The 25,327-nt window shown below is 40.0% G+C and overlaps 1 protein-coding gene across 1 annotated transcript in view; it reads left to right on the plus strand.

Moving 5' to 3' along the window:
- Positions 1-302: 302 nt before the first annotated feature.
- The window catches only part of iqcm (IQ motif containing M), a 93,011-nt gene continuing 67,986 nt past the window's right edge, over positions 303-25,327 (plus strand). Inside the window, exons 1-4 of the mRNA XM_033020361.1 lie at positions 303-322; positions 1,560-1,749; positions 11,754-11,898; positions 14,880-15,014. Coding sequence (XP_032876252.1) covers positions 303-322; positions 1,560-1,749; positions 11,754-11,898; positions 14,880-15,014 — 490 coding nt within the window. The remainder of the gene's footprint in view (positions 323-1,559; positions 1,750-11,753; positions 11,899-14,879; positions 15,015-25,327) is intronic.

The following is a 25,327-nucleotide window of genomic DNA, read 5'->3' on the forward strand; positions in this document are numbered from 1 at the left end:
TATATTACTTACATTTCATGCTCATGCTTTTATTCGTCATTGCAATCCATCTATTCCAGAGATAACTTTGTTAAATTGATTATTCTGTGGCATTTCCGAAAAACACAACATATTTAAATGGGCTTAAACATGCTGTCAAAATTGAAAATCTGATTTGGAAGAGTTTAACTTGCATCCTTAAGTACAGCATGGAATTATTCTTGGATTCCCATAATTAAAGGCATCATATCAAATGCCTTTAACGGCATTTAAGCATATTATTATATCAAAGACAAGCATCCTTAAAACGTAATCTGGACTTAATGGGTATGGTTGGAAATGGGTATGTTAAGGGCCTGTCCCACTTACGCAATTTTTCCAGCGACTTGCCGGCACCCGTCTTAATCTTGGTTCTTGGTTCTTGGTTTCCTGGTCCTCCAAAAATATTCCAAATGGAATTTAAACTGGAGGAGCAGGATGTCGCGGGGTGACGCCTGTATGGTCGTGAGTAGTGGCTCAAAGAGTCAAACCCTTTTCTGGTCGCCGCTGGATTTTCAACATTTTCAACATTTTCGGTGACCTGCTTGCGACTATGACGGGTGCCGGCAAGTCGCCAAAAAAATCGCAGAAGTGGGACAGGACCTTTAGGATTACAATAAAAACACTCCTCAGAGGCTTCCGAGCTGTTGACCCCACAAATCTATTAACAGAAATCAGGAAGTTCTGTGAGTCATTTTAGAACTTTAATCCTTAAAAAACAGAAATATTCTGAAGCTTTTCTTTGCAGATTAATTGATATGATGAGTACAAAATTAAATACATTGCACATCATCTGTGGAAGAAGCTGAATACCGCAGTTTTTTGTCTTTATGAAACGTTTCAGCTCTAAATTGCGGAATATTATGCCAAATAGTTTTAATTCTCCTGGGAAAAGTCTAGACCTTACACTTCCGATGCGATAATGCTTCATTGTTCACAATGGTTATATATCAGCCTGTTTTCTTTATCTTTGTCTTCTAAATGTAAATCTGGTTGAATTGGTTTGTTCTTCCAGTACTATGTAACCAGATGATGCTACAGTGAGTGTGGAAGTCTACCATAGCAGTGACTAAAACAAGTCGTAATGCCTCCACAGTTCCTTTATGTTGGTCTCAGTGAACATTTTTTAGTGAGTTTCTTGATCTACAAAGTGCAACAAGTTTTAATAGTTCTATATTTCTCTTGCAGCTGGCTGGACAAGATCTCTTCCATGGGAACTGACATAACACATAATGTGAAGAATATATATAATGGGGCTTCTGGTCCAGCCAAGAAAGGGAGATACATAAAAATCATGACATTAAATATCCAATATAAATACTTTAACCAATTAGTCAGTCTTTTAATTAATCAACAATGTTAATTTTCTATTAAGGATTATTCTTTATCCTGCTATAACTGTTGTGGGCAATGCAAAAATCAGGAAATAACCTAACCATCATATTAAATTCTAGGTCGTGACCACCTCAATGTGTCAAGCACATTTACTTGTCTCAACATGAAATTATCCCGATGTTAATTTTGACTCTAACCCTTTGCAGCCTAAGCAGGTTCAATGCTGTGCGGAGTCGAAGACTGGAATATTCCATGCCACATGTTGAACTTATAGAAGCTTCTTATCCTAAGAGGATTGGTCCAAGTCCTTATCGCCAAAAAAAGGCAGCTATCTTTATTCAGAAGTTTGTCCGAGGGTGGCTAGTGCGTAAAACACATTTCAGGATTAAAGTCAAGGTGAGTGTTTTCAACTTCCTTCTTCATTCTAATTTGGTACTTAAGTACATTTTTTACTAATCTTTGAGTAATAGCTCTAATGATCTCCGCAGCAATAATATTGCTGACATTAAAAATAACGTACTAAATTCAGTACATTAGTAGTACTGTTTCTGGAACTCCATGGGAATATGCAGAGAAGAAACCTGGAGGGATAATTAGCAAATTGGGTGAAAAACATTGAGTTTAAGGATGGTCTTAGTACTGGAGAAGCAGTTGTTTTTGTAAAGGCTTGATAAATGGTGCCATGCTCAATGGTATCGTGGGACCAAATGAGTCAAACAAAAGAGAATTCAGTGGAGTAGAGTCATTGAGTGCCCAATAATATGGGTTGTTTAACCCTTTAAAAGTTAATTATGGTAAATTATTTAGTGTCAACTAGTGATGATTGTGGATGATGTGACGACAGAGGTGAACAGGTAACTAGTACACTAGTTCTATGATCAGGGCAGGACTACTGATTCTGTTGTATCTGGAAAATGACAAAACAGTAACATCCAACTCACATTTGTATTTTCCCTTCAACATAATAAAATGCCCCATGTACATATCAATTGAACTTAACACAAAATAACAGATGGCCAAAGGTTTGCTCAAAGAGGCAGCTTGTGGATGATCAGCCATGATCACATTGAATGGCAGTGCTGGCTCGAAGGGCCGAATGGCGTACTCTTCTACCATATTGTATATTGCCTAAAATGCTTGAAGGAGAAGAGATCTAGAGGGATAGCGACGTTTAGAGATTGTCTCTAAAGAGGTCCTTCTGCAGTTGTACAGGGCCCTAGTGAGACCACACCTGGAGTATTGTGTGCAGTTTTGCTCTCCAAATTTGAGGAAGGACATTCTTGCTATTGAGAGAGTGCAGCGTAGGTTCACAGGTTAATTCCCGAGATGGCGGGACTGTCATATGCTGAGAGAATGGAGCGGCTGGGCCTGAAAATTCTGGTATTTAGAAGGATGAGAGGATATCTTATTGAAACATATAAGATTATTAAGGTTTGGACATGCTAGAGGCAGTAAATATGTTCCCGATGTTGGACAAATCCAGAACCAGGGGCCACAGTTTCAGAATAAGGGGTAAGCCATTTAGAACGGAGATGAGGCTGTGGAATTTTCTGTCTCAGAGGGCGGTGGAGGCCGGTGGAGGCCGGTTCTCTGGATACTTTCAAGAGAGTTAGATAGGGCTCTTGAAGATAGCGGAGTCAGGGGATATGGGGAGAAGGCAAGAACGGGGTACTGATTGTGGATGATCAGCCATGATTACATTGAATGGCGGTGCTGGCTTGAAGGGCCGAATGGCACCTATTGTCTATTGTCTTAGAGGTCTGCAGCCAATAGCAAAAGGCAAGGCCATCTCCTAACCTCTGATTGAGATCTTTCAGCAAACTATAAACCCCTACTTTTCTTGCTAAAGGCCTATTCAGGCATCTACATATAACACCTCCAACAAGAGCTCCATCAATTTTGCACAGTCGATCTGCACACTTATTGATCCCACTGCTGAGTAGATATGCCTAGAAAATGCTGCATTAGTAGGCCAGCTGGCATTTGTGGAGACATAAGGAACTGCAAATGCTGGAGCCTTGAGTAAAACACAAAGTGCTTGAGAAACTCAACCGGTCAGGCAGCATCTCTGGAGGATATCTCTGCAGGATTGGTGATATTTTGGGTGGGGATCAAAGAAGGGTCCTGACCTGAAATGTCCTCCATGTTCTCAAGCAATGCTGCTTGAACCCACTGAGTTACCCTAGCATCTGTGGAGTTAGGCTTCTCGCAGTTATTTCCTACCTGTTGATTATACCGAACATTTTTTACTATTATTTCAGATTTCTAGCAACACCAGCATTTTTTTTAGCTTGTCAGGGAATACTTGCTGTTATATTCCGGACGGCGGAATGAAGAACAAGCCTTACGCACTGGTTGCCTGGATCACAAGAGAGAGGTTTATTACCCAGCATTCCCTGCTTATATTGAACACCAACTTATTAACATACACATGAATATGTATGAATACATTACACTGCTCTCCTTTTTTTAAGTATTAAATCTAAGTACTCAGTTACAATTTTATAGTTGTGATACTTGATTTAAACCAGTATTTATTTTACATATCTACACATTTTTGTTTTACTTGTGCAGTTAACTTACAAACCTAACCTGACTTCTGGTTTACGGTTCCTGCCTGATCGTCCAACAGTAATAGGTGTAACTGGTTTAGGTATTGACTCAACTGTTGGCTTGTTTGGTTCTGTTTTAGTACCCTGATTTTGACCAGAGGAACCTGTTTCTTTGCCTGTACTAACTGAACTTCGTGTTTCAATCACAGTGGTCTCTTCCAACTCACTTTCAGATAAAATCTCAGGGATTAGGACTTCATGCTCAGTTTTTGGTTCATCTTTGGCTGGAATCATTTGATTAACATGAACACTTTTGATCCTATCTCCAATTTCAACTAAGTATCCTTTTGTTCCACACACTATTTTCCCAACATCCCATTTGTCTCGACTGGACTTGTAGGGAGGACTGACAATACAAACTTGCTCATCTGGCTTGAAGTTCCTCTCCTTTTTGTGGGAGTCAAAATGGTGTTTTTTACATAACTGTTTTTGCTCAACTCTCAAGGCCAAATTGGGTTGAACTATACTTGGGCGTATTCTTAGCCTCTCTTCATCAACAGTTCTGCAGATGAGTAACCCGTTGTAGTGTGTTGTATGGTTCTGTACTTCAGCAAGAAACTTGCCAAACGATGTTTCATGCTGAGCTTTGAACTACCCTGCAAAACCTGTTTCTTGAGAGCATCTTTGACAATTCTAACAGACCTTTCCACCGCCCTGTGGAGGCTGGATGGTATGGGGGATCAAGTGTGTGTTTTACACCATTCCGCTGCATGAACTATTTGAACCGTTCTGAATGAAACTGAGGCCCGTTATCAGAAACAAGTTCTTCCGGTAAACCATGGCATGGAAAATTTGATCTCAACTTATCTATGGTACACTCAGTAGTAGTGCTTGACCCCATATGCTTAACCTCAATTCATTTGGAATGACTATCTACTAGTACCAGAAAGTGATCATTGCCCTTTTCACAAAAATCTACATGAACTCTCTGAAAAGGTCTACTTGGCCACGACCAGGGTTGCAGTGGTGTTTTTGGTGGTTTACTCCGGCAATTTTGGCAGACGATACATTTGCTCACTAGTGACTCGATGTCACTGTCAATACCAGGCCAATACACAAAACTTCTGGCAATTGACTTCATGCTTACTATGCCAGGATGTTCGGCATGAAGTTCATTCATAATTTTGTTTTTCAAAGACTCTGGTACAACCACTCTGTAAACTGACTTAATGCATCCCTGCTCACATGATAATTCATGCGCAAATGCACATTTACCTTGTGTTCAGAGCTCTGAGTTCAGAACTGAGTTCAATCCACTATCGATTTCAGTCCAACCATTCAATGTCTGTTCATAAACCCTTTTCAGCACAGTGTCTTTCTCTGTTTCTGCTGCAATTTCTATTGCAGTCACTGGAAAGTCTTCATCTACAACTTGAAGTGTGTAGATTGAGTTCTCACTTCCCACGTCAGAGCTCTCATGGGTCAACCGGGCAACACATCTGCAACTGCGTTGCACTTGGAGCTTATGTGCTCAACGTTGTAGTCATACTGGGTCAGCAGAATTGCCCAGCGCTGCATCCTTGATGCCACCATGGAAGGTATAGCTGACTTGGGACCAAGTATCACTAGTAGTGGCTCGTGATCAGTCACTGGGATGAATGGTCTGCCGAGATGAAACTGATGGAATTTCTTGATTCTGAACATGATGCTGAGTGCTTCTTTTCTATCTGTGCATAATTACGCTCACTCGGTGATAGGGTGCGGGATGCAAAAGCAACAGGCTTTTCCTGTCCGTCACTCATTACATGCAAAATCACTGCACCTACACCATAACTTGAAGCTTCACAAGCAAATGTCATCTCGCGTGTCGTCGTGAACAAGGAGTTTGTCACTTGTCCAGTTTTCTTTGCAGATGCCATATGCACGTTGCTGTACCTTTCCGCATGTCCATTTCACATCTTTTTGTGGCAGTTACTTTAGTGGATTTAGCTCCGTTGCTAACTGTGGAAAGAATCGTGCGTAGAACTGCACCATCCCAAGGAATGATTGTAGCTCTGTCACATTGTTAGGTTTTGGAGCATTCACTATTGCTTCAACCTTCGCCTTCACAGGGCGAAGTCCGTTGGCATCTACTTTGAGTCCAAGGTAGACCACCTCAGACTGTGCAAATGCACATTTACTCTGTCGCAGTTTGACACTGTGGCAGTTCAGTCATGTGAGAACCTGCTCGAGGATTTCCAGATGTCCTACCATGCCCTCTGTGAATATCAGTAGGTCATCCTGGTTGCACACACAGTGTGGAATGCCTTGTAACATTTTGTCCATGACAGACAGGAAGATTTTCGGGGAGGATTTCACAACATAGGGCAGCTTTGTATATGAATACAACCCCTTATGTGTGTTGATAGTCAAGTATCGTTGATTTTCCTTGTCGACATTGAGTTGGGCGTAAGCGTGAGACAAATCCAGTTTAGTGAAGACTCTTGTACCGCTAAGTTCTGCGTACAGATCCTGCGAGGTTGGTAACGGATATTGTTCATCATCACGGCTTGGTTGATTGTGACTTTGTAGACTTAGTCGAACAGTTTTGTCGACCTTGGGTAGGGCAACAATTGGCATTGCCCAGTTACTCTGGTCTGTTTTCAGGGGTACTCCATTCCGCTCTAACCTGTCAAGTTCTTCCTCCACTTCTTGCTTTAGTGCAGGTCGTGGTCGACAATACACAGGTTTCACATCGTGTGAAATAGACAATAGACAACAGATGCAGGAGTAGGCCATTCGGCCCTTTGAGCCAGCGCCGCAATTCAATGTGATCATGGCTGATCATCCACAATCAGTACCCCGTTCCTGCCTTCTCCCCATATCCCCTGACTCCGCTATCTTCACGAGCCCTATCTAGCTCTCTCTTGAAAGTATCCAGAGAACCGGCCTCCACCGCCCTCTGAGGCAGAGAATTCCACAGACTCACAACTGTGTGAAAAAGTGTTTTCTCATCTCCGTTCTAAATGGCTTATCCCTTATTCTTAAATAAAAGTTGAATGTGTGCAGAGTACTCTGTTATTCCCGTGTAACTGTCGGCAAATATTTCTGCATGCAAAAGGTGATTTGGACAAATCGATGCTGAAAATGTTCTTCCAGTCTAACTCTATTCTACTCAGCCAATCCTTTCCAAGGAGGGTTGGTTTATTTCTGTAGCTGGCCACTATGATGGGCAGTGTTCCTGACTGACCCTTATACTGATCTTTACAGTTCATTTGTTCGCATGTCTCTAAAACTTCGCCCGAGTAGGTTCTCAGCTTGACCATACTCTCAAACAATGGTGTCTGTAGGAACTTTGTTTCATACAGGTCTCTGCTCATGACTGAACAATCTGCTGCCGTGTCAATACACATATCGATTAACTGTTCATTAATCAATAGTTTAGTTCGAAAGTCCTTGCCTTGGCTGGTTATAGGCTTATCGATGTTGGTTGCATAAATAGTGTAAAACCCAAGTTCATTTCCATCTGGGTTCATCTCCAAGTTATGAACTGCTTTCTGGTGTTGTCGCTTGTTTCCTGCAGGTTGTTAGTTTCCTGTTTTAAGCTTGGCCTGACATGCTGAGGCTATATGGCTTTTCTTCTGGCAGTTATAGCACTTGGCCATTTTGAACTGACAAAATTGGGATGAGTGATTACCATTGAAACAATAACAACTGGCTGAACTCGGCTCCCTACCATACTTTGGTTTTGGTTTAGCGCCTCTTGGTTCGGCCGTAGGCACTGCCTTGTGACTGTAAACGGCCACTGCATTCTGTAGTGGATGAAACTCGCGAGCATTCTTTGATGCCATCTCCATTGTGGTAGCAATCTTGCATGCTTTCTTGAATATAAGATCTGGAGTGTTCATGAGTTTGGACTGAATTTGTTCATCCACTAGACCACAAAACAAATCTGTCGCGTGGTGCGCGTCCGAGAAAGGTTCCAAAGTTACATTGCAAAGTTACGTTTTTTAAGGCAACAATGTACTCATTGATTGTCTCATTCTGCTTCTGGTTTCTAGTGGTGAATTTATAGCTTTCTGCAATTTCCAGAGGCTTTGGTTTGAACTGCTCCTCCAACTTCTTCAGAATGTCATTGAATGGCAAGTCTTTGGCCTTTATGGGTGCAAGGAAATTCACGAGTGTGCCGTACAGTTCAGGACCGATCTCTGTGAGCAGAATCGCTTTCATGCGTTCGCAAACGGCCTTATTTGTTTCAGTCACTACCTCTCGTTCACTGCTAAACTCCATTATATTGTTTGTCGTGAAAAACATGTTTGCTCTCTCCATATAGGAGCTGAATGGCTCTCTACTCTTGTCGAAAGTGCCAAGGTTTCTGATGTAGCCCGTGGACACCGCTATCATTTCGTTCTCTTTTTTTTTTAAAGTCTGTTCAGAAACCCCGATTTCTTGTCTGTTCTGGTGTAACAATGCACCTAAAACTCATCTGTACAAAGGTTATACCAGCATGAGGAACTCGACAAAAAATAACTCAGTCTAGAATCCTATACAATCCAAAGGACGCCATCTTGCCACGTAGACACAACATAGAGATAGCCTGACAAAACCTCGACGATTTGTACTACTGCTGTTTTAAACTACAGTTCCATGCATAGAAGGATCTGCAGCCTATCATGTCCAGTTGGCAAACAACTGTGACACTTCTCCGTACTTGCTGTTTAAAATATTAAACAATACTGCATGTTGCAAAATAGTCCTGCACTGTATTTAAAGGATGAGTTCACAAACTCTATCCCATCCTCGTCGCCAATTTTGTTATATTCGGACGGCAGAATGAAGAACAAGACTTACACACTAGTTGCCTGGATCACGAGAGAGGGGTTTATTACCCAGCATTCCCTGCTTAGATTGAACGCCAACTTATTAACATACACATGAATATGTATGAATACATTACACTTGACATATGTTTTATGTTCATAACATGCCACAATGCACACCAGTTTCTGTACTCTCCACTTCACGTTCAAAAGATATGTTTGCCTTGGTCATTTACTGAAGTTTAATTTATTTCAATCGCTGGGGATTAGATATTTAAAATCTATTCAAAGCATATTATTCAAATTCAATATATGACCACCCAAATACAGGATCAGTTACATCAATGCTGTAAAACCTTTGTCTTTGCAAACAGGGAACTTAGTATAGGTTTCATTCCCTGCTCCACCACAATGGCTTATTGTGTCACTGCCAAAATAAATTGTGTTGACATCTACAGAGGTTATGATAACTTTGTGCAGTATCCCGGTCAAGTTGATACTGGAGGAGAACTTCATATTGTACTAGTTACCATGATATAAATGGGTATTTAAGTCTTGGAAGCAGTTCAAGAAGCAATAAAATTGCTCTTCGCTGGCAAATGCAAAACTTCTGACAATCAACTCCTTAAACTTCAACTGTAAAAATTATGACTCTAAAGAGGCAGTTTAACAAGAAACAAAAAATAAATTCAAAAGAGTATTCTCTAAAAGGCCTATGTGCAATGTCAAGAGTAAAGCTTGAGGCAAATCTGCACAAGATATTTAACTGCTGTGATTCCAACGCTTTTAAGGCTAGATGAGTCTTGACTTCAGGAAGAGAAGGCCAGGGATTCAGAAACCTTTCTTTATCGATGTGAAGAGCATGCCAACCAGTTGCATCACAGCCTGTTTTTGCAACTTGAATGTCCAGGAATAAAGGAGACTAATACAGCACAGCAACAAGCCCTTCAGCCCACGATGTCTGTGCAGAACAGTATGCCAAAATCAACCCTCATCTGCCTGTCCTGTCTTTTTACAAGTTATTAACCAGCTGAACAGAAATGTCATCTGCAGTAGGTACACAAAAAAGCTGGCGAAACTCAGCGGGTGCAGCAGCATCTATGGAGCGAAGGAAATAGGCGACGTTTCAGGCCGAAACCCTTCTTCAGACCCCCTGTCACCTGCAGTACTTTTGCAGTCTTTTCTGTCCCAGTTCATTTGGTTGGAATAAATGAGTTTGCATCCTTTAGATCATGGATTTTTGGGTCATCACAGGAAATGTGCATAAGATTCTCATAAGCTTTCTTCTAATTGACTATTGTAGTTTTGTTGTTTTCTGGTCATTGGGGTTTATTAATTTCTATGATAGGGTTTTCCACATTATTGGTGATTGGTGCATCTCGTGTGTTATTGGAAACTGAAGAATGGTCGCTAAGCCTCAAGTACCCTTTGAATGAGTTTATAATACTCAAATCATTGTTAAAGTTGTTTTTGTGCATCTTTTGCCTTCAGTTTTACAGTCCTTTTACACCGACTGAGTGACTCTAATTCGTTTTCAAATGCGCCCATTTGCAAGACAAATTAAAATATTTTTACATGGACCTTGCCAATATGTTCTTCTGTGGTTTTGTGGACTGGAGCCTTAGTGTCATTGAATTTGAGAGTTCTGGACCTAGAAATTGTTGCATACCATTTTTTTTTGTACTTTTGTACGTGGTCTTGTTCACTATAACACTGAAATTGAGTAACTATAAGGATTATAGAAAAGCATATTCTGGTTCCCCTGCATATTGCCACACTGAAATGAGCATATTAGTTTCATTATATGCTCTCCCCAAGAATGCATTGCATGTTTTCAATCTTTGCGGTTGACTATCAAATGAATACTCCACACTCTTCCAGTTTAAGTGAATGTTGTTATTGAATAAATGGGTGTGGCACTGATGGGAGGGAGGCGGTGAGTGTTGTGTTCCAAGAAGACTGGGATTGACTGCGAATGAATATTGCCAACAGACAGCGTTTCCTTTTTGCAGTTAGACTGCAAAAGCCTTTCAGGGCTATAGTGTGAGACCTCCCTGCAACTTCTCTCAGGAAGTTACCAGGGAGGTCTCTGTAAGTAAATAAATCAAAAAGAATAGTTCTGCTTTAGGGTAGCCTGCAGAGCAGATAAATGCCTTTGGCAGCGCTGACTGCCCTGAAGTCTTCTCACCTTGTGTATAGAGTTTGAGTGCGTAGTGTTGGGCAGGGAACTGAGATGTGGCAGAGTTCTGCAGCAACATCCTGGAATGACCCTGAGGCTGGAAAGATGAGAGTGAACCTCCACAGCAAAGGAGTCATGGCACATATGGGGCTGTATTTGTGGTTATAGTTGGACACTGATATTTGGGGGTCAAAGAAAAACATAGTTTGTGTGTTTTGCTGAACATTGTTTCAGGGAAGTAGGGTTAGTAAAGCCTGGTTGTTCCATAAGTAAACTGGAACTGTCAAATTATGATGAATGAGATTAAATATTCCTGGGAATTTCACATATTGCATTACTGGTCGTCTCATTTTGGGGAGATTTTTTAAAAACTGCAGGCAGAATGAAACTACCACAAAAAAAATGAGCAGATTAATTTCTTGAAATATTTGAAATAAATTCTCCTGGACTGTAATGTTGAAGTAGAGCTAAGTGAAAATTCCCTGCCTTTGAGATAAAAGTAGAAAATAGAAAATGCTTGAAATATTCACCTGGTCAGGCAGCATCTGTGTGAAGAGAAATATTTTTAGTTAATATTTCAAGTTGATGACCTTATCCTTTGTTTCTCTTCTGTTTTGTTTCCACAGATGGTGCTTGATAAATTCTATAAGGGAGTGTTTCCAGAATTTTTTTAATTTTCATTTCAGATTTCTAGCATCTACATTTTTTTTTGATTTTCACTGACTGCCACCTTTACAATGAATATGAGCAGTAGTTGAAACTAGTCAAGTTTCAGCGGGACAGCCCGAGTTACTTTGTGTCTATCTTTGATATAAACCAGTATCTGCAGTTCTTTCCTATACATTATAATGCTTATCTCTTTGACTACAGACTTCAGGCCATGGAAAGTCACTAGCAAGTGTTGTAAGAAACTATCGACAGATGATGACCCGCCTGCGAAGACGGTTTGGTGCTCACTGGGAACCAATACCGCTGGTGTATTCAGAGTTTGAAGACTGGCTTGACAGGAAGAAAAGTAAGAGGTTTATTAATGCAAATAATATTCAAAGTTAGTTCCTTGCTCAAACATTATTTATGCAAGATCAACAACTGATGTTGCCCACTTTTAACGTATTTAACTGACTTTGGATGATAGTGCATTACTCGTGTGGTGCTATGAAGGTGAATAGTGCTAAAGGTTCTTAAAGGTCTGATGTTCTGTTCAAACTGAGAATAAATCTCTCAGTAATCTCAAAAGGTTTCTGGAATTAGGCTGCAGAAAGAAATATGTGGACGAAAATCAGCTACCACAGATTAATTAGTGCAAATAAGCACTGAACATTATAAGATGCAGGTCTTTGCATATGAAAGTGCTAACAACATCATGTTGGATTGCACAGAAAATAATGTAGATAGAAATAAAAAGTTGCAAAAGAGTTGATAGATTAGTGGGTGAGATCTAGTAGACGGTGCTCCTTGTATGAATGTTTGAGGTCATTAATTTAGGACACAAGAAAGATTAAACAGAATTTTCAAAATGGAAAGAAGCTTGAACTGTGAACTTGTAGAAATTTAGGAGTCCCAAAAGAAGAGTTGACCATAAAAAACAATGGACTAATATAACAATACGGAGTAAAAAGGATAATAGATAGTTTCCCTTTATCTTTAAACGGCAAGAAATTAAAAGCTCCTCTGGGGTAGGGCATTCAGTTCTCTGTTCCATGTAACAGGAAAGATATATTGATTTTGGAGAAGATGCAATGCTATCAAATTAGGTTGCATCAACAAGGTTTGCATTCCCCCAAATACAGATTATTTGATGATCTCAATGCAGTATTTAAAATGATCAAATATGTACAAATAACAGTTTGAAGATGACATGAAAATTACTGAAATAGTAGATAATGAAGTAAATTGTCTATGGATACAGCGGGACACAGATCAGTAGGAACATGGGTGAAGCAGTGGCAGATCGATTGTAATCCAAACAAGTTTGAGATAATATACTCTGGGAGTCAAATTCTTGTAAGATATATAATGTAAATGGCAGGGGCCTTTGGAACATTGATATACTGACTGACCTTGGAGTGCATAGTTTGGGGAAAGTGATGACATGGCTGAAGGTTAGTGAAAAAGGTATTGATATGCTTGCCTTCATGGAGACACAAATAGAGAATGAAGCAGTGATGGAGCAGGCTTAATGCCAGCAGAAGACCAAAAGACATAGGGGCAAAGTTAGGCCATTTGGCCCATTGAGTCAACATTGTGTCATCCTCTACCCAGTCCCACACAAGGTCGCCATGTTTGTAGTTGCATGTGCAGAATATATAATGCTTCCTTACAAAGGCACCAAGTCACCTTCCGGCCCTGTACAATATAACAAAGTGATGATAGATATAGAATTGGCATTTTGTTAAACATACCCATAATTGTTGCTTTATTTATTTGTGCTGTTAACAGTTTTAAAAACACCATTGAACACATTTTCTTTGTTAATTTGGATTTTTAACAAGTTTGTGTTCACAAAATGAATTTTGGTTGTCGAGTTGCTGCTGCCCAATTGTTTGCCTTTCCTTTTTAACGAGTTTGTGTTCACAAAATGAATTTTGGTTGTCGGGTGGCTGCTGCCCAATTGTTTGCCTTGGCTTGACTTTTAAAATCGTTACAACAGTTGGCTGCCAGCCCAAGAATCCATTCAGCCCACAATGTCTATACTAGCCCTCTGGAAACCAGTACCTTTGGCCCGCAACACCCATACTAGCGCAACAGAAAGCCCCCCCCCCACTGGCGAGCAATATTGGAATTGGTGGAGAGGTGGAATATTGCGTTGGTGACCAGCCCTCCCGTGTGATGCTGGGACCCAACGGGTCCCACTTAGTCTAGTAATTAAATAAAGTTGTCAGTATATGTGGAACTTGTGCCCAGCACTAATCATTTTTGTGCCAAGAACAAACATTCAAGAACATTGTTGAAATAATTCAAGCTTATCTTCTGCAGTTCCGTAATATAAATACAACTTAAAATTCTTATAACTAGCACTGGATGAGGTTTCAGTTCTGCCAGTGGATGCTAGTTGTAAGTATTTGGTGTAAATTAACTGATGCAGACTTCACCCGTTAAAACTGTCATCCCATTAAAAGTTAATATTCAATCCCTGTGGCTAAATAAATACAATTGTATTACAATATTATTTATGGGAAGGACAGAATTAATCTTTTTCCTATACTTCTACCCCTTGACTTTCTGCATTAAAAAAAAGAACATATCAAGCATATTTACATAATTGCAATTGTTGCATTGGAGTTACTGCATGCAGTGGTAATATATTGCTCTGTCAAGCATTTAGTTCTACTGAACTCAAATATTCCCCGAACTGATCCTTTAACATCCTTTCATTTTTTCCACATTCAGTCTCATTGATTTAATTTGTATGTTTTGGTGAACATCTTTTCATACTATTTTCCGTTAAGTCGACAGGAAGACCTCCCAAATTAAGGAGAGTGAACCTATTTAACAGGATGTTATATGCTTCCTCTCCTACATATTTAATAACCTGTAGCTACCGAATATTTCCGGAGCTAAGTGGCAATTCAATGAAGGGATGAGAGTGGCAAGAGGAACATCTGAGATAGCAGAATGTTGCTCTTGTACATCATCTGCTTATAGATCAAAAAGCAAAGAACTACACATGGTGATTTACATTAAAAGACACAACAGTAGAATAATTCAACAGGTCAGGCAGCATCTCTGGGGAACATGGATAGGTGACATTTTCATTGGACTTTGTATCCACCTATAGTTGCTCATTCCTGTACAATTGTAGCAATGCTTTATAAATATATTAGCAAAGAATTTTAAGTCACTGGGGTTTTATCATATTCATTACGTTAATCCAAAGTTTATAATTCCTCTGGAAGTAATTTTACATTCCACTCGAATGATCTATGATCTAATGGTAGTTTATCAAAATCTCTAAATCTGAATGCAAATCATGCAGATTAAGTTGTTTGCTTGCAGAATATGAAGTAATGTTTGCAAAGAGAGAGTTCTGGAGAGAGATTAATAGGAGCGAGTTACCAAATCTCTTCAAGGACTGTGACCACTATCCTTCCCTGTATGAGATCGATGAAACCTTGCGTTTGATCAACCTCGGTAAGTGAATTTCTCAAGATTTCCTTAAGATTTCAGCGTCCTTAGTTCCTTGTGTCTCATACGTAACTTCCTTGTCAGTTTTCTCCTAGTTTTAGGAAAAACTATTACATTTCCTCATAACATAATGCATAATTGTACTAAAAACAGCTAACTGCACAAGGAAAGAGCAGAAGATTATGCTGAAAATATAAATAAGATTAATCTATTTCCCTTAGCGGAGAGGGGGATGGGGCGTAATTTAAAGTATTGGATTGGAAGGTAGATGAGGAAAAATGTTTTCACCAAGAGCATAACGTAATCTGGAATTTACCGCCTTAGTGGGGGGGCAGTGCTCGTAAGTTAAGAGTCAAGAGTGCTTATTTGTCACATTGGATACGAACTGGAACACATTTGAACAATATTTAGACGTATTCTTGAAGAGCCATGGCTTGCAGTACTATATATCCATTCTTGGAAAATGCGATGTTGGAAAGCAAGCATCCTGTGTGACCTTTTATTTACCTTATTGAATGTTCTGCTATCTTTAAGGAGCTACTTGCATGCTATTGCTATCTACACAACAATCATCCCTCTACTGTCATGTAGCCTTATAGCATCAGGGAATAAAAACTGCATTGAAATCTAACAACCCCACCTACCATAGAATGACCTTGTCGTAGAACACAGAGGAGTCTAGCAGCCATTGTCTTCAGGGTGTTCATGGAGCTTGGAGCAAAACAGTTCCAGCAAAGACCTTGTCGACAATTTCCTGAAAACATTTGACTTGATTTAAAATGACTGTTGAGCTTAGTGTCCAAACAGGCTGGGCCGGTGATAGACTTGGAAACAGGCCCTTCGGCCCACCGGGTCCGTGCCGATCAGCGATCGCCGCACATTAACACTATCCTACACCCACTAGGGACAATTTTTACATTTACCAAGCCAATTAACCTACAAACCTGTACGTCTATTGAATGTGGGAGGAAACCGAAGATCTCGGAGAAAATCCACACAGATCACGGGGAGAACGTACAAACTCCGTACAGACAGCACCCGTAGTCAGGATCGAACCCGGGTCTCCGACACTGCATTCGCTGTAAGGCAGCAACTCTACCGCTGCACCACCGTGACTGCTCCTAAGGTATCTGGCCCTTCAATAGATGGCTGGGATTGCTATGTGCTGAGAGTGCATCTGGTTTTCACTTCCAGGATTACACCATTTATGATCTTACCATTGCCAAAACGTTTTCTGATACCTATTAACCAGTGGTAGAACTGTGTGGAGTTTGCATGTTCTCTCTGTGACCATGTGGGTTTTCTCCGGATGGTCCAGTTTCCTCCCACATTCCAAAGAGATGCAGGTTTGTATGTTAATTGGTTTCTGTAAATTGCCCCTCGTGTGTAGGATACAAAAGTGGGATAACATAGAACAAGTATACAGGTGATCAATGGTCCGTGTGGTCTCAATGGGCCGAAGGGCCTGTTTTCACGCTGTATCTCTAAACTAAACTAAAACTAAAGTGAACCAAAGATAGACACAAAATGCTGGAGTAATTCAGTAGGACAGGCAGCATCTCTGGAGAGAAGGAATAGGTGACATTTTGGGTCAAGACCCTTCTTCAGACACTGAACACAGAAGAGACATAGGCGGGTTTGAAGAAGGGTCTCGACCCGAAATGTCACCCATTCCTTCTCTCCAGAAATGCTGACTGTCCCGCTGAGTTACTCCAGCATTTTGTGTCTATTGTCGGTTTAAACCAGCATCTGCAGTTCCTTCCTAAACTGAACCAGCCGGCCTGGCGTACTGTCACATTTACTGAGAAAGTACAGAAAGGTCAGGCACTCTAGGTCCAGATCATCCTCCCTTTAGCTACCTAAAGTCAGCTGTCTTTCATCACCACATGACAGCCAGTGGGATAGTTCTGAGCAGGATCTCCAAGTCAGCCAAAGCCGTATGCAAGACGGGACACTGAGAAGATTCACAGGTTGATTACATGATTCTGGCCAGGTCAGCATTAATTGCCCAGTCTTCATTGCTTTTGAAAATATGGTGGATACAGTCCTTCTGATGAAAGTATTCCCACAATGTTGTTGTGAGGCAATAAAACAAATGCAAAATATTTCCATGTCCATGTGTGATTTGAGGGGAAGCTGCAGATGACTGTCGTTCCTCTGTGAATGCTCTCCTTGTTCCTCCTGGTACTAGAGGTTATAGTTTGGAAAGTACTGTTGGAGTTTGAAATGTTTACAATTGAAATGAAGTTTAATTTGTAAAGTTAGCTTGGATTGCTTGCTTTGTATTGACTTATATTTTTGATATTTTCACTGCAGAATACAATGAAAGTTTGTGAAGGGGAACAGGCAGTAGGACTGTTAATGAATGGTTAATTGGAGTTGTGTTCATTGCCAGCAAGCCATAAAGGGGCTATCTAAGTTCCCACCATCCTGATTCCTTCCGCCTCCTGTTCCACATTATTTTATCTTACAGCTGGCAACACAGTGACATTGACAGAGAAAGAGGTCCTTGTCTAACTTTGAGGTTAGGGTTTTGGTTTATCAGAATGTGTATTTCAGCAAAATCATCATTATTTGGCAGTTTGGCACCTGCAACATTACACCCACATCCAGAAGCAAAGGTTAAGGCCACATCCTTCAGTACATGGTAACGTACTTTCTGTAGATTTTAGCATTGTTTAAACAATATTATAGTTAAAACAACGTCCAGTACAGTCAGCTGTTATCGGCATGCGGGTAGTTGATAATCTCATTAAATTGTGCAGATTGGAGTGGTGATGGAGGTGTGATCATTGCTGTTGCTGAACATATATTTAGTTGGTAGGATTAAGAGAAGGCATAAATTGAACTGGAGCTTCATAACAGCAGTGATGGTGTCAAATGAATGTTAGCAGAATGATCTATCCACATTGCATATTTCCAGCAGGCACTAACTGTGTCGCTGCTCTTCCCATTTCTGGCCTGCAGCCGGGTGGTAGAAGAGGTGTGATGCAGTGGCTTGTGGCCATTTTTACTTCAACACAAGAGCAAGCGGAATCCACCATGTGAGCCCAGTCGAAAATGAAAGTTAAAAAGTGCTAATTCATTAAGCATATTTTCATATGTGTTTCACCAAATGTTATAGATATTAAATGTTCTTTTTTTTAAAAATCATACCAAATGAAATGTAACTAATTGCACAACTGCCATGAATTAGGTGCCATTACCACTTTCGTTAGCTTGCTCAATTTTATGCAAAAGTATTGGCTCTGATTGCTGTTCACTTTAAAGCTTCGAGCATGAAGATTGGAGTGCTGCTGGTTAGAGATCTCTTGAAAGGTTTTTCAAAAAGAAATGACATTATTTTCTTGCTGCTTTTACTTGAGCCGACCTCCTACCACTGGACAATATCTGCATTAAGTCATGCTGCTCACAAGATAGTACGATGTTTTCCCTTAAAGGGTAATTGTCAGCACATGTTCTTCTGAAGCAGATTCAGAAAGAGATTCCTAGGTTTGCATATTTAATGTGACTCATTGGCGTTTCTGCAGACAATTCAAACAGGGAATCTGGTTCTGTCTGATAACTAAGAGTCCATTTATCTCTTGAAGTCCATTTGCACGCAATAAGATAAACATTAAAAGTATGAAAAAATGCAGATGCTGCAATCTTGAGCAAAACACAAAGTGCTGGAGGAACTTGGCATGTCACGTAGCCTCTGGCAACGGAATGAACAGATGTGTTTAGGGTTGGGACCTTTCTTCAAACTGATAGGGGTAGGGAGGAGAAAGCGGAGAAAAAGAGGTTGGGGTAGGACAGAGCCTGGCAAATGATAGTTGATACAAATGAGGAGGGGGGGAGTGGTTGATTGGTGGAGTAACTGATAAGGTTAGAGGTGAAAAGGAGACAATAGGTTGACAGATATGGAAAAGAGTGGGGAAGTGAAATGTAAAACCATTGAGAGAGATGTGGGTAGAAGGGGATGGTGGGAGGGGGAAGAGGGTGATGTAGGGAAATGGGGGGCTGGGGGATAGGAGTGGAAAGAAGGGATGTGGAGCAGAGTGACCAAGGGAAAGGTGGGGTTTGGGAGATGGTGGGAGAATAAGGTAAATATTGTTGTGTAAGTAATGACAGATCCTTAAATCATTATTCAAAAACAAAGAAAGACCTTAGTTGTATCAGGTAAACTAAAGATTTGTGGATATTTGAAAACTTGACAAACACCAGGATTCAATATGTGTTCTGTACAGGCTGAGGTGCCATTCGGAAATTTAGTTCTTTACTTCTACTTAAAATACTGTTCAGCTTTATTATCATTGCAATTCAATAGTCATTTGTGCATGAATATCATGTCATCTAAGTGCAACCATGGCTTAGCAAAATGTTTGTTACTATTTATTTTATACTAAATTTGTGACATGCACTATAATCCTTGTAGCTTATATATTCCTTAATATTCCTCAGTATTGCAATAGCTTTTTTTCATATTGTTCTTGAATGCTATTCAAATGTGTTTAAAGTAACTATATTTTCGTCGTGTAAGATGAACTCAAATTAAAATTGTTCAGAATTTCTAGTTTTGCATTCAAAACAACCCAGCATGGATGCAGGCCATTTTGGCCATTAATCGTCCCCCTTGTTTCTTTTCCATGAGCCATTTCTTCTGAAATAGATTTCTTCGAGATTCTCCGTGTTTCCTCATATTCCTTTCTCCTCTCGACACTTGAAAATTCCTTTTTTATCTTTCTGCTTCAACAGTAGCAAAACATGAATACTCAATAGTTTCATGGGCAATATGCCATAGTTAAGGGATGTGTATTGGTGCAAAGCCACTCTACTCGTATCATCTATAAGGAGGATTAATTCTTAATTGATATCACTTTTTTTGCTGTGAGAATAACAAAGTATTTGAGAAATTAGTAAACTGTTGCAGATGCACTGCCCATTTACCTTGCTACCTTGCATTCTCCTTCCTTGTAAATCTGTTCTCCCATTGTTACGCTTTATTTCTTAGTGTTTGGATAAATGATGTTCTGGTGGCACTTGTTATTTCCACCATTTTCCTCCTGGTTTCATAAATGTCCTTTCTTGGTTGTAACCAATTTTAATAAGTTGAGTGGTTAAAACAAAAACTTCAGAAAAAGGCCTTATTCCTACAGATTCCAGCAGTTATCAAGTGCAAATAAACTGTTTATGATAGGATGGGAGAAAATTATGTTTTTCACATCCGCTATTTTAAACTAAAAGCGATAGAATTCTTAAAATCAAGTCAATTAGGAGAAGCAGTCTTAAGGTGGGTAATTTATGCTAATACATTCCAATGACGTGTGTTGGCATTTCTCAAGCCTTTGCAGGTGAAATGTATGAAAACTAATAGCCAAAATATCGTGGGAGGGAAAGAAAAGGTGTGATCTGAACTTCGAAATGGAGAAAATTTGTACTGTGTAAACAGCAACAAGCATAACAGCTGAGAGATCAAATGTGTAATAATATAATCTCCGAGCTGCAATAACGAGAGGTGTGATCAAAGAACGTCATTCAGCTGCAGGGTGACCATTCCTGTGTAATGTGCCAATGGCATTTTCACACATAAATTGCAAGCAAGTTTCATAACTAACAAATCAATTGAAACAAGTGTAATGCCATTATTTAAGAAAAGTGAGAAAGAGAAACCACAACATTATACACCTGTTAATGTAACATCTGGTGTGTGGAAGTTCGTGGAATCTAAAATTAAGGTCAGGGTGACTGGGCACTGACAGAAATGTTAACTGATCACCGAGAGCTAACATGGATTTGCAAAACATATGTCATAAATGAATGCTTTGAAGAAGTGTTCAAAGTAATAGACAGGGTACGTTCCTGTTATTATCCAGGCTAAGTTATTAAGGCTTCTCAAAAGCATTTGATAAGTATAAGAGACCTCAATCATGTAATTGAGGTCAAATGATTGGCCTGATTAAAGAATAAGCAGGCCAGTGGAAGATGGAGATTATGGTTAATGACTATGTACACAAATTAATGTGGCATGTCCCACATGATTTAGCTGCTAGGACCTCATTTATTCACTATATATATTAATGACCACCATAACACAATTGACAATCATATTCAAGTTTGCAATTAATGTAAGCAATTGATAGCATAGTAATTAATACATAATAGGAGCATTATATTCCAAAGAGACAATGCTAGATTAAGCGAGGGATGAACATGTGACAGATGCATTTCAATGCAGTTAAATATGAGATTATCCATTAAGATCTGATTCAGGATACATCAGACGTTTTTACAAATTGTGAAAAGTTTAGTTTAGTTTAGAGATACAGTGCGAACAGTGTTAAAAAATGGTGTCCAAAGATATTGAGGATCCATTTGCATTGATTATTAAAATGTAATTGAGTGCTAATGGAATGGTTGTCTTTATATCTAGAGGGTTGGAACAGGGAGATAGACATTTTCCTGCAACTATATATAATCCTGTTTAGACAGTGAAGGGAAAAGTATGCAGTCAGTGTGCTGCACCTTTGATAGTATTTGTTGGTCTTGGAAGGAGCACAGTACAAATTCAGCAGTTTATTAAAGGGGTCCATACTTAAGAAAGGATGTACTAGCCCTGGAGGCAGTGCAGCGAAGGTTTACAAGATTAATTCCTGCGATGAGGGGATTGACATATGAGGAAAGGTTAAGTAAGCTGGAACTCTACTCTTTGGAGTTTAGAAGAATGAGAGGCGATCTCATTGAAACATATAAGATCGTGAGGGGCCTTGATCGGGTGGATGCACCGAGGATGTTCCCAATGATCGGGGAAACTAGAACTAGGGGACATAGTTGCAGAATAAGGGGGGGCTCTTTTAAAACTGAGATGAGGAAGAACTTCTTCACCCAGAGGGTGGTTAATTTATGGAATTCACTGCCCCAGGGAGCAGTGGGAGCAGAAACGTTAAATATATTTAAGTCTAAAATAGATGGTTTTTTAGCTGCCAAGGGGATAAGGGGCTACGGGGAGAGGGCAGGGATATGGACCTAGGTATGGTTAGTATAGTAAGACCTGAGTGATCTCCTGGACAAGTGTCGATCGCCTGGATTGGGGTCGGAGAGGAATTTCCCGGATTTTTTTCCCGAATTGGACCTGGGTTTTTATCCGGTTTTTTGCCTCCCCCAGGAGATCACGCGGTTCTTGGGGTGGAGAGGGGTGATAGCGGTATAAAGGGGAGGGTAGTGTCTTGTGTTCTGTGTCTTGTGTCTACTGTTTGTGGGTAAGTGTGTCTGTTTAGTGTTCAGCCATGAGCGAATGGCGGTGCGGGCTCGACGGACCTGGTGGTCTACTCTCGCACCTACTTTCTATGTTTCTATGTTTCTATGTTATAATCTTCCATATAAACTAGCTTTATTTTCCAGCCAGTAGATACATTTAATTGTCAATTTGACTGAATTTTATAGAAAAGTATGCAGAGAGGGATATTTCTATGTTGTGGACAAGCAGATATTGTAAAATCAGGCCCAAGTCATACAGGAATCACTTCTTGGAAAATGATGGTAGAAATTTATGTTCCAAACATTCCTTCTTCAGTTCCCCATTGGATATATTTGTGACTATGTTCTGTGTTTCACAGAATTCAGGGAAGTCTACCATAGTATTTCCCAAAATTCAGTAAGAATATGAAAAATAGTAACTGAAGTAGGCTATTCCATAAAAGCAGGGATTTAAAAAATATCTCAGCACCATTTTGCAGTATCAACTCATGTTCCTTGATTCCGTTAATATCTAAATCTCAAAAAATATGTCTGAAATATATTCAGTGACCTAGAAAAAAAATCCATACATTAATCACTCACTGACACCACAGCTATTCATGAGATATTTTAATTGCATGTGGGTCCACAATGCAGAATTTTGAATTGTTCAGTTGATTTCAAATAATGCAGAAGATAGTTGTTGCATTTGTTGCATTTCACCATTATCTCCGTCCTGCAATACATCTCTTCTACCACGTGGCTGCAGGCCAAAAATGTGAAGAGCAGTGACAAAGTCAATGCCCACTGGAAAAATGCAACAAGGATCATTCTGCCAAAAAGTGGTAGATGGACTGTAATGTTAGGAAATGTGAGATTATCTCCTTTGGTAAGAATAGAAAAGCAGAAGATTTAAATGAAGAGAGACAGCAGTATTCCATGGACAGAAGGATCGAGATGTTTTTGTACGTGGACCACGGAATATTAGCATGCAATTAGCAAGTAATTAGGAAGGCAAGTACGTATCTTTATTGCAAACATGATGCAGTATAAAAGTATTGAGGTCTTACTGTAATTTCACTGGGATGTGCTGAGAGATTATATGTCCATGGTAAAGAGGGGTATGTTGAGACTAGGAAATTGAAAAAAAGGATGTCTGAAATATTAAGAATACAAAAGAGAAGGAACTGAACCAAGGGAGAAAATCTGGAAACATGGTAGAAAAAAAATTGGTGGGGCCAGAGCAGGCTGAAACTATGAGATCACCTGGACAGTTTGCCTTGTGTTTCTTGGAGAAGGGAAAGAATCTGATCATTCTGATTAGGGAGAATTTCATTGCTTAGAGATTTGTAACAGTTTGGATTTGTCCACAAATGGGATTGACCAGACTGAATCATTGAATATATTTGAGCTTGACAGATGTTTACTCTCAAGGTATTTGAGGGTTATAGTGCAGAATTTACTGAGTGGCAGAGTATGCTTCAGGGGCATAACAGATACGTTTAGTGGATTTTCAGAAGAAAAAATGCCCATGTTCAGAGCCCTTAACTTTGATTTATTTTGTGAAATCTTTCCAGGATGCATTGTGATTTTATTCACACTGCAGTTCCTGACAATAGAAACATAGAAACATAGAAAATAGGTGCAGGTGGAGGCCATTCGGCCCTTCGAGCCAGCACCACCATTCATTGCGATCATGGCTGATCGTCCCCAATCAATAACCTGTGCCTGCCTTCTCCCCATATCCCTTGATTCCACTAGCCCCTAGAGTTCTATCTAACTCTCTCTTAATCCATCCAGTGATTTGGCCTCCACTGCCCTCTGTGGCAGGGAATTCCACAAATTCACAACTCTCTGGGTGAAAAAGTTTTTTCTCACCTCAGTCTTAAATCGCTTCCCCTTTATTCTGAGACTGTGGCCTCTGGTTCTGGACTCGCCCAACATTGGGACCATTTTTCCTGCATCTAGCTTGTCCAGACCTTTTATAATTTTATATGTTTCTATAAGATACCCCCTCATCCTTCTAAACACCAGTGAATACAAGCCTAGTCTTTTCAATCTTTCCTCATATGACAGTCCCGCCATCCCAGGGATCAATTTCGTGAACCTACGCTTCATTGCCTCAATCGCAAGGATGTGTCCTTCCTCTAATTAGGAGACCAAAACTGCACACAATACTCCAGATGTGGTCTCACCAGAGCCCTATACAACTGCAGAAGAACCTCCCTACTGAAATCCTCTTGTTATGAAGGCCAACATTCCATTTGCTTTCTTCACTGCCTGCTGTACCTGCACGCCAACTTTCAGTGACCGGTGTACAAGGACACCCAGGTCTCACTGTAACTCCCCCTTACCTAACCTAACCCCATTGAGATAATAATCTGCCCCTTGTTTTTGCCACCAAAGTGGATAACCTCACATTTATCTATAAGATGAACCTGATTGTGCACTATATTCTGCACTATAACCATCAAATATCTTGAGAATAAACATCTGTCAATAAGATGAACCTGATAGAATTGAAAGCCTTGGAGCTACCACTCAGACATAACTAGTCCAGATGGCTTCCTGCATGTGGGAAGAATTGTATCATAATTAGATTAAATTATTTTGAAGAAAAGAAAACACTGTTTACAAGGAATAGATTTTTTTTGAGCTGTAGGTACAGGGAACTACAAATGCTGGAATCTTGAGCAAAAAACTGGAGTAACTCAGTGGGTCAGGCAACATCTCTGGAGGAAACAGGTAGGCGACATTTCTATTCATGTCCTCCAGACCCACTGAGTTCCTCCGGCACTTAGTGATTTTTGCTCATTCTTTTGACTGAATAGCTCATTGCTTCCGGCTGCCATACTCATTAACTTGATTTACTCTATCTCCTTTTAATCCAAAGAGAGTTTTTAAAAAACTTTATAGCATGGTTGTAAAAGTTCCGATTGTGCTGAAGTCTCAAAGCAGACTAGTATGGACAAAGACATTAAAAAAAAACTTCCTATAAAGAGATATACATTTGAGTTTGCCAATGTTGGCCCAGTTAAAATTCCACATAAAAAGTTACAGGCATAGTTTTTCTGTGATCTCTGTAGGAATTGTATTGAAATGAG

The sequence above is a fragment of the Amblyraja radiata genome, chromosome 1 (assembly GCF_010909765.2).
Source record: "Amblyraja radiata isolate CabotCenter1 chromosome 1, sAmbRad1.1.pri, whole genome shotgun sequence".
Lineage (NCBI taxonomy): Eukaryota > Metazoa > Chordata > Chondrichthyes > Rajiformes > Rajidae > Amblyraja > Amblyraja radiata.